The sequence below is a fragment of the Lygodium microphyllum genome, chromosome 10 (genome assembly GCF_053477565.2).
Source record: "Lygodium microphyllum isolate KBCC chromosome 10, Lygodium_microphyllum_v1.1.10, whole genome shotgun sequence".
NCBI classification, from domain to species: Eukaryota; Viridiplantae; Streptophyta; class Polypodiopsida; order Schizaeales; family Lygodiaceae; genus Lygodium; species Lygodium microphyllum.
The window spans coordinates 76,655,894-76,673,475 of NC_141144.1; the positions used below are offsets into that span (position 1 = coordinate 76,655,894).

A 17,582-nucleotide genomic window follows, 5' to 3' on the forward strand; every position below is an offset into this window, starting at 1 on the left:
TATCTCCACAAAAACTACATCAATTCACATAAACATGAGCCACAATGCACATGAAACATGCAACACATAATTGAAAATTTCATTAAAATAACTTCTCAAAGTTACACTAACAACATACAATTAGGTAAAATATAAGCGAGCTCATAGGTATTTCAAAATAAGATGGGTCGATGTGCAAAAAAAATTAACCATGGGGCAGATACTCTTCACCTTGTAGACAGAACCTCATGAGTGTTCATATATGTATAGTCATCAACCAATGCAATCAACACTTCACCATCATTGTTACTGTTCTTCAATGTTGACTATTCTGCTCTTTGCATTTTTATCTCCTAGCAAAAAAAAATCTCTTTGTTTTTTTTGACAGTCAGCAAAACAGGTATATGCATACTTATGCTGCTAATACAACGCTTAGTATAATGCCCCACCTAATAACTATCCCATAAGAAATTCTACATATGATTACATTGCACATTCCCTCCAGATCCAAACTTCAACAAAATTCAACATGATCAAAAGAAAATCCACCTAATAGCTTTACACATGAAAACAAAAGGATTCAAGAATGTGTTAGTTCACTAAAACAGGCTTCACTTGAAGGTCATAGCTTCAAAACTTGTGGAAAGACATTAAAGATCTAAGGAAACCATAGTAAGCTCGAGTTGAGAATGGTTGTGTTCCACATCTCATCAGTAAGGCAGATGGCATTTGCTAGATTAACCTCTCAAGAACCCAACAATATCCAAGCATATAAAAGCTCATGGCCATGTCTGTACAGCCCTTTCAAGAGTAAAGGATACATATTTGCTAGAACCTGTTTTCAACTGTTGGACAATGTGTTTTACAAGAAATAAAACTTCGTCGCACACGATGATCAGAACTTGCAAATGAACTGTATATTACTTGGTTCTTTAAACACCAATGGCCTTTCCTCACATTGTGCTCTTGTCATCTCTCCCTCACTATTATCTTCTAAACTTTTCACTCCCTTTACTTCGAATACCTTATTTATTAAATCCTCTTCCTGGCTTGTAGTCTTACAAACTTTTCACTCCCCTTACTTTGGGCTCCCATCCTCTTCCTGGCTTGAAGTCTTACAAACTTTTCACTCCCCTTACTTTGGGCTCCCACAAACCTTCCTGTGGCAAGCCATTGTGATTCCATCACCTTATTTATCAAATCCTCTTTCTTGCTTGTGAAATTGGGGTCACAACACTTTCTTGATAGACAAGGTAGTGGACTGAATTGATATCAGTCAGCCAGAATGTCTAGACAAGGTAATCCAATTGGCTAATGTTAGTGTAAAATGTCACCAATGCTGGATCACAGCTCTAGTGATGGTGAAGCACCCACACCATCTGCTAGGTTATAAACGTGAGTAGCAACAGCATACGCAAGGATGTTTGCTTCATCTTGTGTTGCTGCCTCTGCATATACACGCACTACATCTTCAGTTCCGGAAGGCCTTACAAAAGCTCGGCCAGCGTTGATTTTTCCTGTGGCCAAAACAAGAATATTGGTAAATGCTACATGCAAGCTTAAATTCCAAATGGAAGTTACCAATCTGCAAAAACCTCCTTACCAGCTTCTATATCTATGGCAGCTTGAAGTGCTTGTGGGTGTGTAACCAGTGTCTCTGCATTGGTCGTCCTAATAGAAGTTCGATCTTTTACCTTTACCTGGATTGAGAGTAACCAGCTATTTAGTTGCCCTTTGTGAAGACCATGAGCAGGTCAAAGTTCTCAGAGAAAGGACTTACTTTAGTCTGCTTGCTTGGAAGATCTGAATAGATTGCATCCCAATCCTGTATGGACCATCCTTGATATTTCAGGATTGCTTCCACAAGCAGCAAACCACTAAAAGCATCACCAATAGCCTGATTCACCACCTCACTTACTGCAAGTAGCCTTTGTGCTGCTCTCCATTTGGCTACAATATATGACAGATTATCAGCACTTATACATGGATAAGGATCAGAGTTTTAGATAAATTATGAGTCCACAACTCAAGTGAATCACATGAACGGTCACCACTATCACCCACAATGTCAGACATGCCCAAGGCAAAATAAGCAGAAAAGAAAACACACAAATTTTACCATATTTGTTTATAACATATAGGCAGTGGAGTTTTGCTTTCCTCATCCCCACCCAACCCGCCCAAAAAAGTAGTAAGAATTTAAAACAATAAATCAACCTCACTAAAAGGGAAAAGCATGCAACAGATCACTTCCCCTCCCAAAGCAACATAGAAAATACACCACCCTTCCAGTATGATAAGAACTCTCCCAAGAGGAGGAAAACAAAGTTTTAGGACACAATCTGAACAAATGCATACTCAAGAGAACTGCTCTGATCTCCTACCCCCAAGATGCAGCACTACAGAGACCATTTCCTGGGACTCACAGATGACGGGTTTATCAAGCAACCCCATTACATGGAGGTGCATTATGTTCTATGCTATGGGGAACACTATTGGCCAGATCAGAGTATCAATACACACCCTCGAGATTAAGGCAGGTAGAGCAGCACGGGTAGACAGGGAAGGCAGGATTATGCAAGCTGTGTTATGGAGGGATGAGAGTCAGAGGAGCATTACGTCTGTAGATATCCACAGTATACTATGAAATCAGGTGGAGATACCATTGCTTCTTTAGAGAGGGGTTTGGCACACTTAGCCAAGTAATTGATTATCCTAATCAGAGATACCTTGGTCTTTTCCTCATGGAGCTAACAGAGGCACCGAGAGGGGCTGCTACACAGGCAGAGCCAGAGATCTGAGCCATAGATCACCAACTTCTTCAAGCCTACCAGAGCACCATGCCCCCTCCTCTGATAGCATCCACTCAACAGCAGGGACTTGCAGTAAAGAGAGCCTTAGACGTCAGAACTGTTAGCAGTCATGTTTGTCATGCCTTGTCATCTCCTGCCTGTGAGCCTCAGTCTGAGTCAGATGAGGACATTAGGAGCTCTGACATGTCTGTCATGTGTTATGATGGAGGAGGCTAGTCACAGTCTCGACTGGCTGTCAGTTTGCATTTCTATGCATTCCCTTTATTTGTCGGGGTCCAGTGTGCATTTTTAGGGCAGTATCTGCATTTCCCAGGCTGCCCACACCTGCCAGGCATTGTCCCCCTGTTTCGGGATTTTTTGGCCCCAGATGTGCCACGTCAGCATTTTGCGACTGCATTTAATGCAGTCGGCCCATTTTTAGGGCCCCTGGGGCAGGTCGGCCAGTTTTAGGCTCTTTTGGCTATATATAGCCAGCCTCCCACACTTGGCTGATCATCTCTCTTCAGCAGGTGCACACTCCGACGTCCTTCTCCTCCGTCTTTGGTGCTGCCATCGTCATCAGCCTGATCTGATTCCCTTACTGACGCTTCGGGCTGCGTGCAGGGACTGATCAGTCCATTTCAGTGTATTCAGCATTCATTTCAGTCAGTGCAGATTTTCTTCCTTCATTCTCTGCTTTCTCTCCTCTCCTCCGTGTTCGTATTTCCTCTTCCGTTGCGCACTCTCACATGGTATCATCGCCAAACTGAGAGTACACGGAGCTGAGTTTTACGCGGGAGAACACCCACAACTCTGCGTTTGCTGGTCAAGACGTCTCCAACAGCTGAGGCGTCATCCTCTGCACCCTCTCCTTGATCAGGGTGGCCTGTTTTGGTGTCAACAAATTTGCGTTTGCTGCTGGCGCCTTCTCCAGTGGCTGCCACGTCATCACCACCCTCTTCCTGCCTGCGTTTTCAGCCTGGGCGGCCCTCCTCCAGCTGGGCGCCACCCTTCCAGCCTGCGCCTTGCTGTTTTGGCTGTTTTTCCATCGTCCGGCGGCTCTTTTCCTGCTGGCGACTTATTCCCAGGCTGCGTTTTCAGGCAGGCGGCTGTTTTTCTGTGGTGATTGCATCGTCAGCATTTGCGTTTGACATCATCCTTGCGTTCTGTGCAAGGCGGCCAGCTCAGGAGCTTCTGGTGTTTGTGTTTCGGAACCGGCAACCTTCCCTTGTTGTGTTTTGGTGTTTGCAGATTGGAAGATGTCTTCTCATCAGTCTACAGGTTTTGATGACTCAGATGACGAGCTTTTGTCTCGACATTCATCTGAACGGAGGCGTGATTTTTATCGCGAGGCTCGTCATACGGAGTCTATTCCTCGTTCTCGTCCCCCTTTTATTCCTGTATCTCGGCGATCCCCTTCCAGTGGGCCGAAGATGCAGCCTTTGGTACCCCCTGTACAGGTACCCGTACTTCCTCAGCTGCCCAAAGAGGACCGGTTGGATGGCTCCAACTTTTCTCTATGGTCCTGCAAGGTGGAGTGTATCTTGGACTCCTTCGATCTTTGGGAGCTTGTTTCTGTTCCTATTCCCCGGCCTAAGGTGGATCCCGCAGATGGGACATCTATGGATCGTGCAGCCTTATGGGATCGGCTTAATTCTAGAGCCAGATCTTTCCTCTTTCTGAGTTTGCAGGATTCTGTCCTTGTTCATGTTCACAGGTTGAAGACTGCAGCAGACGTGTGGAGAAAGCTCGCGTCTCTCTATCAACAGAAGACGTTTGCCCACCGGATATCTCTTGAAAAGAAGTTGCGGATGCTCGCTATTGATGACAGTCCTTCCATGAAGGACCACATCAACAGATTACAGGATATGAGGGATGAGCTTGCATCCCTCGGTCGGACGATATCTTCTGAAGACATGGCTATGATTCTTTTGACTCAGCTGCCATCCCCTCGGTTTGATGTCTTCTACACCAGCCTACTTACATCGAGGACCCGTGAGAAGCTTCTATGGGAGGAGCTATCCCCGCTTGTCTTGGAGCATGACGAGCGACTCAGAGAGGTCAGTGCTAGTGGATCCGACTCCACTAGAGCCTTTGTTGCAGGTTCGGGAGGACAGAAGAAGAAGACGAAGTCAAAGGCTAAGAAGAAGGACAGTTCTTCAGGCTCTGACTCAGATTCAGAGAGACTGAAGTGCCCACACTGTGGGAAAGGGACACATCCCGAGGAGAAATGCTGGAAGAAGTACCCTCACCTTCGTCCGGGAGCGAAGGGTGGATCTACATCGGAGCCTTCTTCTACATCTACACCCGCTGTTACCCATGAGTCAGTGTTCCTTCATATCCATGCTTTGGAGGAGGATCCTTCTTCCATGGCTGCAGTGTCTTCTGCGCAGCCTTGGTTAGTGGACAGTGGTGCTTCGAGTCATATGACTCCCCGAGGTGATTTGTTACAGGATCTCCGTCCATCAGAGGGTTCAGTCACTGTTGGTGACATTTTACCGGTGCCTATTAGTGGTGTTGGCACATTGCCTTTGTTTACCGACCAACCTTCGAGCTCCTTTTCACAGGCCCTACATGTTCCGGATTTGGGCCTTCCCCTCCTCTCAGTTTATGGTCTTACGAGGCTTGGCACACGAGTGATCTTCACCGAGCATGCCGTTGTTATTGAGGATTCTTTTACAGGAGCTGTCTTATCTACAGGTTGGCAGGAGAGCGGGCTTTACAGGCTCCATTCCCCTTCTTTGATGCAGGGTCCTCCGAGGCAATCTATTGCTACACCCGTTCCCGCTTGTGCACCTTCTATTCCACAGGTTCCTTCCCATCCCCCACCTTCTCCTCCGGTGGTTCCCTCGTACCCCCCATCCCTTTCAGAGGGGGACGATCTCGGTGATGCGGCTGTGGATTCCCTGGCCCCTCGTGTTTTAGAGGGGGCTTTCCAGGCTTGTGAGGAGCTCCTTTAGCGGCAGTCTACATCGACGGACTTCATCGCCATTGGCATTCCTCTTGCCGCCCCAGGATCCGTTTCTCCCTTGGCCTTCCGCCACATCTAGGATCTGAGAGGGGGTGTTAGCAGTCATGTTTGTCATGCCTTGTCATCTCCTACCTGTGAGCCTCAGTCTGAGTCAGACGAGGACATTAGGAGCTCTGACATGTCTGTCATGTGTTATGATGGAGGAGGCTAGTCACAGTCTCGACTGGCTGTCAGTTTGCATTTCTATGCATTCCCTTTATTTGTCGGGGTCCAGTGTGCATTTTTAGGGCAGTTTCTGCATTTCCCAGGCTGCCCACACCTGCCACGCATTGTCCCCCTGTTTCGGGATTTTTTGGCCCCAGATGTGCCACGTCAGCATTTTGCGACTGCATTTAATGCAGTCGGCCCATTTTTAGGGCCCCTGGGGCAGGTCGGCCAGTTTTAGGCTCTTTTGGCTATATATAGCCAGCCTCCCACACTTGGCTGATCATCTCTCTTCAGCAGGTGCACACTCCGACGTCCTTCTCCTCCGTCTTTGGTGCTGCCATCGTCATCAGCCTGATCTGATTCCCTTACTGACGCTTCGGGCTGCGTGCAGGGACTGATCAGTCCATTTCAGTGTATTCAGCATTCATTTCAGTCAGTGCAGATTTTCTTCCTTCATTCTCTGCTTTCTCTCCTCTCCTCCGTGTTCGTATTTCCTCTTCCGTTGCGCACTCTCACAAGAACAGCCAAGAAACCCAGACTACCTGGACGCAAGCCAACACCACCCCACAAAAGCACAGATTTGATCAGATCCCAGCATGACACTGGAAGAGTGGAGAGATGGTAGAGTCTACACCAAGGTGGAGTAGATATGGGGGTACTTGCACCTTACCCAATGGACTTCACATTCATTATAGATCCAGTTGAAGGAAGTAAGAATCTTGTTACTGAGTGTTCGGCCCAATGCTCCTCTCAACAAAACTGACAAACTCAAGTATTGAAAATTCAAGAATAACACTCCAGAATGTCCTGCTCTTTCTTTATAAGCAATGTCATCCATACGGGTTTACAAGCACATTTCACCTCTCAACCTTGGATATATAAGCAAGCTACTGCTCTTGACATTTGCACAAGCCACCAAGATGGTGAAAATCCAATCTTAGCAAAATTTGGAACAACAAATGCTCTGTAAAATAAAGGTTATTTCTTTAAACATGTATAAGTGGAGTGTTACTAGTGGTGTAAAAATTAGCAAAAGATTGCATTGCCCTGCCCCACTGTTACTTGTGCTTATTTTCAAACTCTAGAAGTAGAAGGCACTCAAATATAAGGAAAGTAGAACAACCTTTTATATTCCACACGTAATTAAGATGTGATATAAATTTCTTAAACCTAGACAATGTGTCAGGCTTTAGCTACATAAATGTTATGGCAATACTTCATGAATCAAGAGCTCACCTCCAGAATAATCATTTTCCTCAGGATGAAGTGTTCTTAAGTACTGTAAAAGCTCATCTTTGAATAGCACTGTGCCATGTCCATTGGCTTCAAAGTAGATACCAATGTCATACTCTGCAGCCTTGTGATGTAAGTGTTTAACTCCTGTTGAAGTCAGAGCAACTTGGAGATTTAACTTTTCTTGTAGGAACTTTGTAGAAGCCCCATTTGCATAAGCAGTTTGCACTACACCAAATCTCACTGAACCATATCCACTCAAATTTGCATGCCCATTCTCACTGTCGCATGTGCATAAATCTTTAAGTTGCTGCCCGACAAAAATAGCAAATAAAGCCAGAATCTTGTCACCATCTAATAGTTGCAACCGTTGGACAGTTCCACCTTGAGTTGCCTCACCATAGAAAAAGACAATTCGATCAGCATCACCATCAAGACTGGCACACCTGAATAATACATGTTAAGACAGATAGGGGTTACTGCACCTGATTTCAAACTTGAAATAAGAAGCAACTCAGCACATAATCAAAGGAAACCAAGGCAAGTAGAACAGTTTTGCAACTAACCTTCGACCAGATTCATCTGGATGGCCAAAGCCACAAGGAAAAACTTTTTCTTTCTGTACAAAATCTGCCCCAACTAAGTAATTGAGGGTACCTTCTCCTTCACTGCCAGCATTTCTGATGTCCAACTTAAGGCTGTCAGACAGCAAACATTGCAGTTGCATTAACTTGAGTGCACCAACACCATTTGCTCCATCTACAATGAAGTTGGTAGACAGAGTATCATGACCTTTACCGGCTGATTTCATCTCCAGCAAACACCTGCAAAAGAGCATGAAAGATCTTCCTACTCAATACCAGCAAACCAGAACCAGATGCCATACCCAGAACCAGCATTTTCCCAAAGGGAAAAAAGAATATGGCTTACCTAAAACCATTTGACAGCTGCAAGTAGTAGTCTGATTCTTGAGCTTTGTAACCTCTATTAGTTAAGCGCACCATCCAATGCAATTGAGGAGTTGTAAGGACACCTGCTACGTCTGCAACTACTCCTGGAATGACTTCTACACCCTTTTTAAGATTACTTCATTAGGTGTAAGTTGCATTGAATATTAAATAGAGCAATTCTTCAAAACGACTCACCTGCTTTGCAGCACTTAGAAGGTTCTCCCCACTAGGTCTGGTATCTCTCGCCAATATGACCCTTCCCAAAACATTAGTAGTGGGTGTTATGTCCTTCCGCATAAAAACTTGCACAAGCTGCAGGTACATTCCATACAGAAAGTAAGATCCATAAACAACTAGTATAACCAGGACAAGGCCATAGATCTTAGTAGTGTTTCAACAAAAATGCAAAGAAAATTCAGTACCAGCCAAGTGTTGGAAGACCATGGATGGCATGTAAAATGTCAACTGTGTGCAACCAACATATAAGATGAGGATGTAACCATGCTAAATTTAAACCATTTAAATGTTTGCTACTAAGTGTGGCTTTTAATGATGAGTAAAACTTCAAGAGAGCATTGGGCATTTACATATTCGATTTTTCAAGTGACGATATCTATGTGTTAGTGGATATGTCAGTTCATGTGTGAGTCTGTGCACGTCAGAGAGGGCTGGGCACATCTTAGATATTTTAGGCATTTTATGTGTCATTTATATGGTGTTTGAAGCATTTATTGCTGGCCGACCAGCATTTATTGCTGGCTGACCTGACATCGTTTATGGCATTGATTTGGCCTATATATTGGGGCTCCTCCTCCTCAATCATTGTTATCATCTGTCATTCACCTCCTCAGGTTTTGGTGGAGAAAGGGAGCCAGTGTTGGTGCCTTCACAGCCAATGACTCACGTTGGATCCGTATTGTCTTATATCTTGATATATGGATTCCATTTCCCGAGCATCTCTTTGCTTCTAAGTTCTTTGTGCACTGTTCTTTTCTTTTGCAATGTCCCTCTTTCCTTTTGGCTCGTGTTTAGCAGTTATTACAGCAGTTTTCCATGCTTCCATCACTACATCCACTCCTAACATGGCATCAGATTGCAAGATCTAGATTCTTCCTGCTGTTTTCTGCTGGTGCAGGTCAGATTTTTGACTTTTTGTATCTCCTTCATCATGGCTCCTCCGGCATCTCCTTCTAATGGTCAGCATGCAAACATTCTTTCCTCATCTATGTGTGCTATGTTGGACACTTGTATTGAGATTCAGATTTATGACTAGAGCATGAGTGCACAATGATGAAGGGTGATGACTCTCTCAGTGAGTCTTCCTCCTCTCTAGGTCCAAGTTTAGGCTCCAACTATGTGGCCTTGGCACTAGCTGCAAGGGCCTCCCTTCCAAGTTGCTAGTACAAGTGATACAATCATCCCTCACAACTCTCCAATGCCAAAGAGGGAATGTGAGGGTGTGGTGAAGTGGACAATTATGCCTCATCTATATAGGTATACATGTGCACAAGTTCCAGAGAGGGATTTCCCTAATGTATCGACCAAAGTCTGACAAGTCTAAATCCTGGAGCTCGGATTAACATCCAAGTTTACGATGAACTGTTTGGCAAAGAGAAGGCTTGGCTCCTAGTCCCAGTTCACATGAGGGGACACTTTGGTGGTTCGGCCAAAGGCACAAAATCCATGGTCACAGATGTTCAGAGGCATTTTTGACAACATGGTCTTGTATACTATTGTGAGACATTGTTGCCAGATATTGAGAGGTGCTATGACTCTTCTCTATTTTCAAGAGTTGATACAATCGACATTGACATCAAACTCTCTCCAAGACATCTACCGCCTTGAATATATTGCCTCAACCTTTGCAAGGTCCATATAAATACCATCAGCCGACACACTGTCCCAAAAAGTGGATCTCATGAGAGAAAATTTCTCTCTTCTTGTCATTAGTAACCAGTCTATGCTTACACAACTTATTGAACACAATGTCCAAAATGCTTTCTATGCTCTGCCTAATTCTTTGAGTAGATAATCATGTCATTAAAAAGGTGCCCACAAACCCCTTATATAGCCTGAAGATGAAAGATACCTTGAAAGCTATCTTAGATACATCCTCCGGTCTAATACGTATCTGATAATATCTACTTTTCAAATTTATATCACTTAATATGGCTGCCCCTTGCAATCTATCCATAACATCATCAATCCAAGGGATCGGAAACTGATTCTTTATCGTGATTTTATTCAAAGCACAATAGTCAATACACATATACCATGAACTATCCTTTTTCTACACCAAAAGTATTGGAGAACAAAAGGGAGATGATCTTGGCTGAATCAACCCTTTTTTCAATAGCTCATTCACCTAACTCATTATTGCCTCCTACTAGGCTGCACTTACCCTGAAGAGTGGCTTATTAGGTGGATTGCTTCTAGGAATAAGATCTATGCTATGATCTTTTAGCCTTTCAGACAATAGCTACCCCAAAAGTAAATGAGAGAACCAATCAACATATATTTTCGGAAATGAAATGAGATCCTTCTCTAACTTTGACGTATTCCCAACATTTAAATTATCAATCTTTTTCTTAGTAAAAACCAAGTGTACTCAAAGGTGGTTTTTCATTGCTTTGAAAATGGCAACAATCAATACAATAGGAACAAATTTCCCTTTAAACTTTACATCCAAAGTATGGACCTTGTTCTTATCTTGAATAGTGATCACTTTACCATGTGAATCAATCACTGCATGCATTCAATGGTACCTAGGTATACCAAGCAAGACATCACAATCCTCAAGTGGAGTAATAAAGAACTCTTCACTGTCCACATATCCCTGAATGTGCAAACAAATCTTTCCAATGAGTGGTGTAACAGCCTCTACAAGGCCCTTGCATGCCATACCAACTTCTCTCATGGGTCCATCTCATCCTCTCTGATACCTAAACAAGCTGCCATATCCAAAGAGATAAAATTGGCTTACGCTCCATTATCAAAGAAAATCAAAGCATGCTGAGCTCTGACTTTACCCATGTTTTACATAACTCGGGAGTATCATCATTGGGCTAATCACTAACAACATCCGACATCAATTGCACTGATGTTTTGGGCTTCTTACCCTTGTTCTCTCCCTAATTTTCTAATTTTCCAACTTGTTGCCTACTAGGACAATCCTTAGCAATGTGACCCTCCTATTCACAAACAAAGCACTTATTTGCAACCCTTAACTCCCTACATTATGCATTTGATTTTCAACTCTTCCATTGCTGTTTTGACCTCTTTTCAAGCTGATTTTCATATCTCCCCCCTTTTCTCAACCTTTCACAGCTACTTATTCCACCTTTCCCCACTTTCTTGGAAGCCCAAATCTTTTCCATACAACAATGCATTAGCTATAGCAACTGCTTATTCGGCTTCTTCCCACTTTCTTAAAAGCTCGAATCTTTCCCATGCAACAATGCATCAACTATAGCAGCAGTCTCTATGAGCTGAAACATACTAGACACAGTGGATTTAACACAAAAATCCTCGATTTCTAGGCAGCCCACATACATACTTTTCCACTTACTCATAAAGAGAAACTAAACAAAAAGAAGTTGCTAGCAACAACGCATTCCAAAACTTATTATTGTATTACTCCAAGTTTATTCTTCTCTATCTAGCTTATTCCAAGCTATTATGATATCCACCTCAAATGTACTAGTCAACCAATTCAATGCAAACATTTGCTTGAATTGTATCTATGTTAACAGTGCTCTACCTTGCATTAAGGCCATGGACCACCACTATAATGCATTCCCCTTCAAGAAAGTGGTTGCCTTTCAAATCTTAGGATTCTGTGAAGTTTGCCCCCAAATAGACTATATCAAATCATTAAATAAAAGTCAGGGCATTCAATCTATCTTGTGCACCACTGAAGGACTCAAACTTCACTCCTTTTCCACCCTCATCATAGTCTTTTGCTGCCCCTTTGGAAGTCAAGTTTTACTATATTTGCATCATGACCAACGCCAAAAAAAGTATTTATATAACCAACACTCGTTCCTTGAGCCCCATAAGCATTTGAGGGTGCAAAGGCACTACCGAATATGGTACTTTGTGCCCCCAGCATCAAACCAATGCTTCCATGCATATGGTTATGCATATTACTATCCATTCCCAAAAAATTTGGGCCTTGCACACCATACATAGGTTGCTACATACCATAAGGAGTCGAGCCATACATTCTCGTATGCGGTCCTTGACCCACCAGAGCATAGAAAATAGTGCCACTACCAAAGTATCCTAGCTGCCCCATCATTGCATGCATGCTCGGCTGTCCAAAATCCATTGAATTGACACTTCCATGATAGCCTTGTTAGAGTGCAGCAATGCAGAAGCGTAGGACAAAGACTAAGAGAGAGTGAACACAGAGAGGAGAGAGAGAGAGAGAGAGAGAGAGAGAGAGGAGACAGTGTAGATGCAGAAAATCTGCGGTGTAGTATGTTGTGTAAGAGTGTAGAAATACACAAGGGGGCAGAGGGAATATCTGCGTATGTCTCTCACTTGATGACCTCGATCTCTGTCAGCCCGAGCACAGTCTATCTCAGCCAACAGATCTCAAGATCAGAATCTGAATATGAATACTGGAGTGAGCCACGAAACCGGCTATAAATAGCCGAAGAATAGAAAATAATTGGAGTAGGTCGGCTGCAGACTGCAGTAAATATGGTTGACTGTACCAGTAAATCTAGCCAACTGTACCAATGCCCTGCCATACTGCTGACGTGGACTGCCGTACTGCTGACGTGGAATCTACTGTCCACCAACCTGTTGACGTGGAACCTGCTATCTACCAACTGTCCAGGAAATGACTGTCTAACAAGCCTTGCATTTGCATACCTTGCCTCATTGATACGAACTCCTTTACTTCGTTAGCAACATTGGGAGCTTCATGAAAAGGCTTTGGCATTTTCTTCGGTATATCTTGCTATCTCAAAGCTATAGAAGATGACTTCCTTTTCTTGCCCTTGTTGTCCTTCATTGGGACATTCAAAAATCGAGTAAATTGAGGATCCCTTGCCAATTCTGCAAAGAGATTTGCTGTTGTCCTCATTCAATTTTTAAATTGATCATTAAATTCCTCTACCCTTGTTGGTCATCAACATCATTTTGCCTTGAAGGCCTTGCATCTTGACCAACAATAATATTTTCAGCTTGTTGTCCATGTTGTAAACCATGTCCAAGATCAGCCATTGCATTTCTTTCTTCCCCATGTAAATGTTCGTACTACAAGGCATCATCATTACTTGATTCCATCTCACTGTATGAAGACATCTTACTCTAATTGCTTAGCTAAGAACAAATTTAGCACCTATACAAAGCTTCTGAATTGCAATCACGTGCCTTAGGTCCACAAGTCAAGGAATTTGATGGTATCTCAGCAATGGAACCATGAAACCAACCTTCCTTCTTGGAAAGGGTGGTGAAGACCTGATTAAGCACTTAATTACAGCAAATGAATAAAATTCACAAAACTGAAAATACAAACTTTAACATACAATCTTAGACATTAGACACCTTGTTGGCCCCAAAACTAGTGCCCTTGTGGTGTTTCTTTAACTTATATTGCAAATGAAAGGAGTACAATTGAGATTCTTCAATCTACACCACTATCTCAAAGCCCCTTGCTGTCATGAATGACCAGCAAGCCTTCTTGTCAGTTTGCCTCTTGATTTTCACCCAAGACTTGTCTCAAATTGATCCTTGGCTCGCCAAATGCAGCCCCAAATCAATTGGGATGGGTTGGCTCCTAAAATCTCACAATTCTTCAAATTCCAACTCTGGATTTTAGTCTTCACAACTTCTAAATGCTGGCACGGGTCCCAAGGTGACTGCTAAGCCCTAATTTCTATTGTAAATTAGGATTTACAGCAGAAATTCCCCTGCTGTCCACCAACTCTGGCTGAGATCTACACCAAATGGTTGAGAATTTCTGAGAATGGATGACCATGAGCTAGAGAAGGTGAGAATATGCTATAGAGAGAGAAATTTCACAGTTTTTTCATGGAGAAACCCTCCGAACGGCTGCTCCCCTGTCAAATCTGCCCAAGAAGCCGTCGCCTATTGCCTGATGACCAAAAACTGATATCACCAGCCATTAAATGCTGTCCTTAGCTCCTATAGGTGTCATAAATGTTGCCGCTTGCTTCTAGAAGGGTAATTGCTGCAGTCGTCAACCTTTGGAAGGCCTCCCACAATAGGAAATTTGATTAGCAGCCTCTTCTCTCTTTCTCTGTCAACTTGCATTCACAGAATGAGCCTCTACCAGCCCAAACAGCCTTCTCCCCTCTCCATGGGTAGTTTTGCCAAGTGGTAGCCTTCTTAATCCATTTTCCAGTAATTTTCAATCATTTAATCAATTTCCAAAATTAATTATTTTTTTAAATTAATTCAACCCTTTGACCCTTCCCAAAATTAATCGGCTAGACCATTTGCAATCCCAAGTGGTCTCGAGCCTTAGTTGACCCATGAACATGCATTAATTAATTAATTAATGCCTAGTCCCTAGTATCACCACTGATACTTATGAGCCAATTAATTGTCCTACGACCAAACTGACACCAACAATCACCTAGAACCTAGCTTACATAACTAGTTATAACTTTTCCTTTGACACCCATTGTTTCCTCGAGGTCCTTGGCCTATTACCATGAAATACTAGCTTGCGCATCACATGTGCATCTCAACATTGCACATTCACTTATTAAACTAGTGAAATGTTAATCTGGCATAAGCAAAGCATCCAAAAATTTCACATCCCTATGATAGCAAGAGTAGAGATGAGCTAGAGGGTGTGTTGTACTTTGAATGGATCTTAAATCCCGGCAACCAACCTCAAAACAATGACCAACTGCTATCAACGTCGGTGCACACTACAGTGTCCAAAAACATAAGGTTGAGATTGAAGATGACTAATCTAATGGAGAAGTTCCAAGATTAGACATTGCATTTCCCTTATTACTTTCTGTTCCTTTAAAAGATGAAGCATCCCGACTTGAACCCAAATTACTATAGGATGGCATGCTTGTTGTACTACACTAAGTTGATCACAATTTCAGCAATGTACCACTTCACTAACTTACACACAAATGCCTCTGGCCCACCTACTTAAGGGAGTTGATGTATCCCGGCAATGGAACCATGAAACCTGATTTAATTCAAATTACAGTAAGCACTAAATATGAAAATCTGAAAATACACACTTTATTACTTAATCTTGGGCAATCAATACCCAATTGGCCCCAACAATTGGTGCCCCTTGTCGTATTTCTTTATCTCATATTGCTATAAGGTTGAAGCACACTAAGATATGGGCTGATCTCCTTCAGTCTTCAATATAATGACTGTCATAAATGACCACTTGGGCACAATTTGCCTTTTGATTATACAACAATCCAAGCTCGGTTTGGTCCTTCAATCTCTTACATGTGAGCCACAATAATTTGCAAGTGGGCTCTCCCTCGCATCAACTGCAAAGTAATGCCTTCAACTACTACACTAATTACCTGGGTCTTCAATAATTTAGCGCAGATCCCAATGTGGCTATGGAAACCCTAATTTTTGCTATAAATTAGGGTTTCAGCAATGGTTTCTATGATTGCTCTTCACCCCAAGCTGGAAATGGCTAAGAATTGCTGAGGGATTGTCAAAGGATGAGAGAGAAAGATGTAGAGAGAAATTTCTCAGTTCTATCAACATGCCCAAGTGCCTGAACAAACTGCCACCCTAATCAAGGACAGCAAATATCCTGTCGCCTACTACTCCGAAGTCTCCTGATGTTGTTGCCAACCGCTGTGGGCAATCCGCCTACTTTCCAAAGGCCAGCCAAGCTGTTGCCTACTGCTCCTTGGCCTCCTAATGGCTGCAACAGGGTGGAATCTCCTCCGGACTGACTGGAAATGCCTTGGGACTCCTAGTGCGCCTGCTGTAGCACCACTCTCTGTCTCAACCTCCACATAGCTCCAAATGGTTGGAATGACCCTCAGCCAGTCCCCCAAACAGTTCTCTCTTGGTTTGCATGGGTAATTTTGACAAGTGACAGCCTGTTTTGCCACTTGGCAACCTTCTAATCTTAATTTCCAGCTTTAATTGATTAATTTTCAGAATTTCATTTAATTATCCATTTGACTCTGCCCAATGATTGCCTAGTGCCCATCCACAATTGATGTGCCAACCCCCATGGGACATTTAATGGTCCCAACATTAATTGGCGTTGGACTAGCATTAATTAATAAATAGGAAAAGTAAAGACTTGATGCAAACTCGGTGAAACGCAGGCAGGCCTTAGGGATCAAACCAAGACTATGTGGTGCTGAAGGAAAAGTCAAATGACGCCATCAAATAGCGCGGTGGAGTATGAATTTTCAAAGATAGGGGACAAGGAAATCAAATTGCTAATATTTAAGGATTGCGTCGTACACACACACTCAAGGCAGCCCTTCCTTCATTCCATTCACACCTGAAAAGCTTCCTCTGGGCTTTGCGTGTTGGCAAGGGATTCTGCAAAAGGCTCCCACCCTTGAGAGAGCATATCACCTCCTGGATCAGCCACTTTGACGCCATTGTCGTGCACGGGGTTGTGAGAGGCAGTGATCATGAGCCCCGTCGCTTGACGCATGTGCAGGGACCGCAGGGCGGCGACGATCCCAGTCCGGAAGGCGACTGCATCAAGCAGGGATGCGTCTGTACGGAACCCGGCAGTGCCGTACGAGAAGCGGATGCCTGCAAAGAAAAAACATCACGAGGCTTGGCATGACGGGGATGGGATGCTGGTGATGCAGGTAATGCTGTAAACAATCTCTTGTGTGTTGATTTACCATGGGGGATCGGGTACCGCGATGCTGCTGCAAGAAACCGAGCTCGGTCTAGATCCATGGAACCTGTTATCTGATGACGATGTAGGTAAGACTAAAGGGTTGGGCTGTAAGAGATGTTGGCCAAAGTGTCAGCAAGCAACTAGCTCTAGCAAGCCTTCTAAGGGCGTTTTCAATGTTAGCCTAGAAGAGATATTGACCAAAGACAAGCAGCACCTAGCTCTTGCAAGCCTTTTAAAGGCCCCTAAATGCATGGCAAACATCTACAAAAGTAGATACCTTTTAAGGGGGTTTTCAGTGTTAGCCTAGAAGAGATATTGACTAAAGACAGCAAGCACCTAGCTCTTGCAAGCCTTTTAAAGGCCCTTACATGCATGATAGACATCTCCAAAAGAAGATGCCTACAAGACATGTTCAAAAATGGGCATGGCCCGATAAAAGAGATTTATGCTCTAAGATGTCTAAGATGCGCTAGTTCAATTGGTTGTTAAAGGTAAGCCTAAAATAAACTAAATAAATGCACTTAGTGTATGTGTAAACGTCTAGACGTTGGATGTTTGCCTCCTATTCACGTGGCTCCCTACCCACCATGGAT

The 17,582-nt window shown here is 43.4% G+C and overlaps 1 protein-coding gene across 2 annotated transcripts; it reads right to left on the reverse strand.

Annotated features, from left to right (window-relative positions):
* Positions 1 to 751: 751 nt before the first annotated feature.
* DRT101 (phosphoglucosamine mutase-like protein) lies at positions 752 to 17,194 on the reverse strand. 2 transcript variants are annotated; one of them, XM_087686462.1, is made up of 9 exons: positions 16,991 to 17,194; positions 16,633 to 16,895; positions 8,328 to 8,444; positions 8,113 to 8,255; positions 7,749 to 8,006; positions 7,186 to 7,628; positions 1,760 to 1,929; positions 1,583 to 1,679; positions 752 to 1,496 (listed from the first exon to the last, which is right to left on the reverse strand). In XM_087686462.1, exons 1-9 carry the CDS (start codon positions 17,046 to 17,048, stop codon positions 1,324 to 1,326), a joined length of 1,722 nt encoding a protein of 573 aa, XP_087542588.1. In that variant the 5' UTR covers positions 17,049 to 17,194; the 3' UTR covers positions 752 to 1,323. The 2 variants fall into 2 exon arrangements, with proteins under 2 accessions (XP_087542588.1, XP_087542589.1); XM_087686463.1 differs by lacking the exon at positions 16,991 to 17,194 and adding an exon at positions 8,555 to 8,597 and having other exon boundaries at positions 16,633 to 16,725.
* Between the last annotated feature and the right edge of the window lie 388 nt (positions 17,195 to 17,582).

Bases quoted from the DNA above. Each gene is read 5' to 3' on its own strand.
- DRT101 (XM_087686462.1), bottom strand. From the start codon at position 17,048: ATGGATCTAGACCGAGCTCGGTTTCTTGCAGCAGCATCGCGGTACCCG. The intron at 8,445-16,632 runs GTGTGAATGGAA...ATGTACCTGCAG, and splicing joins GCCCAGAGGAAGCTTTTCAG to CTTGTGCAAGTTTTTATGCG. The intron at 7,629-7,748 runs GTTAGTTGCAAA...TGTATTATTCAG, and splicing joins CCAGATGAATCTGGTCGAAG to GTGTGCCAGTCTTGATGGTG.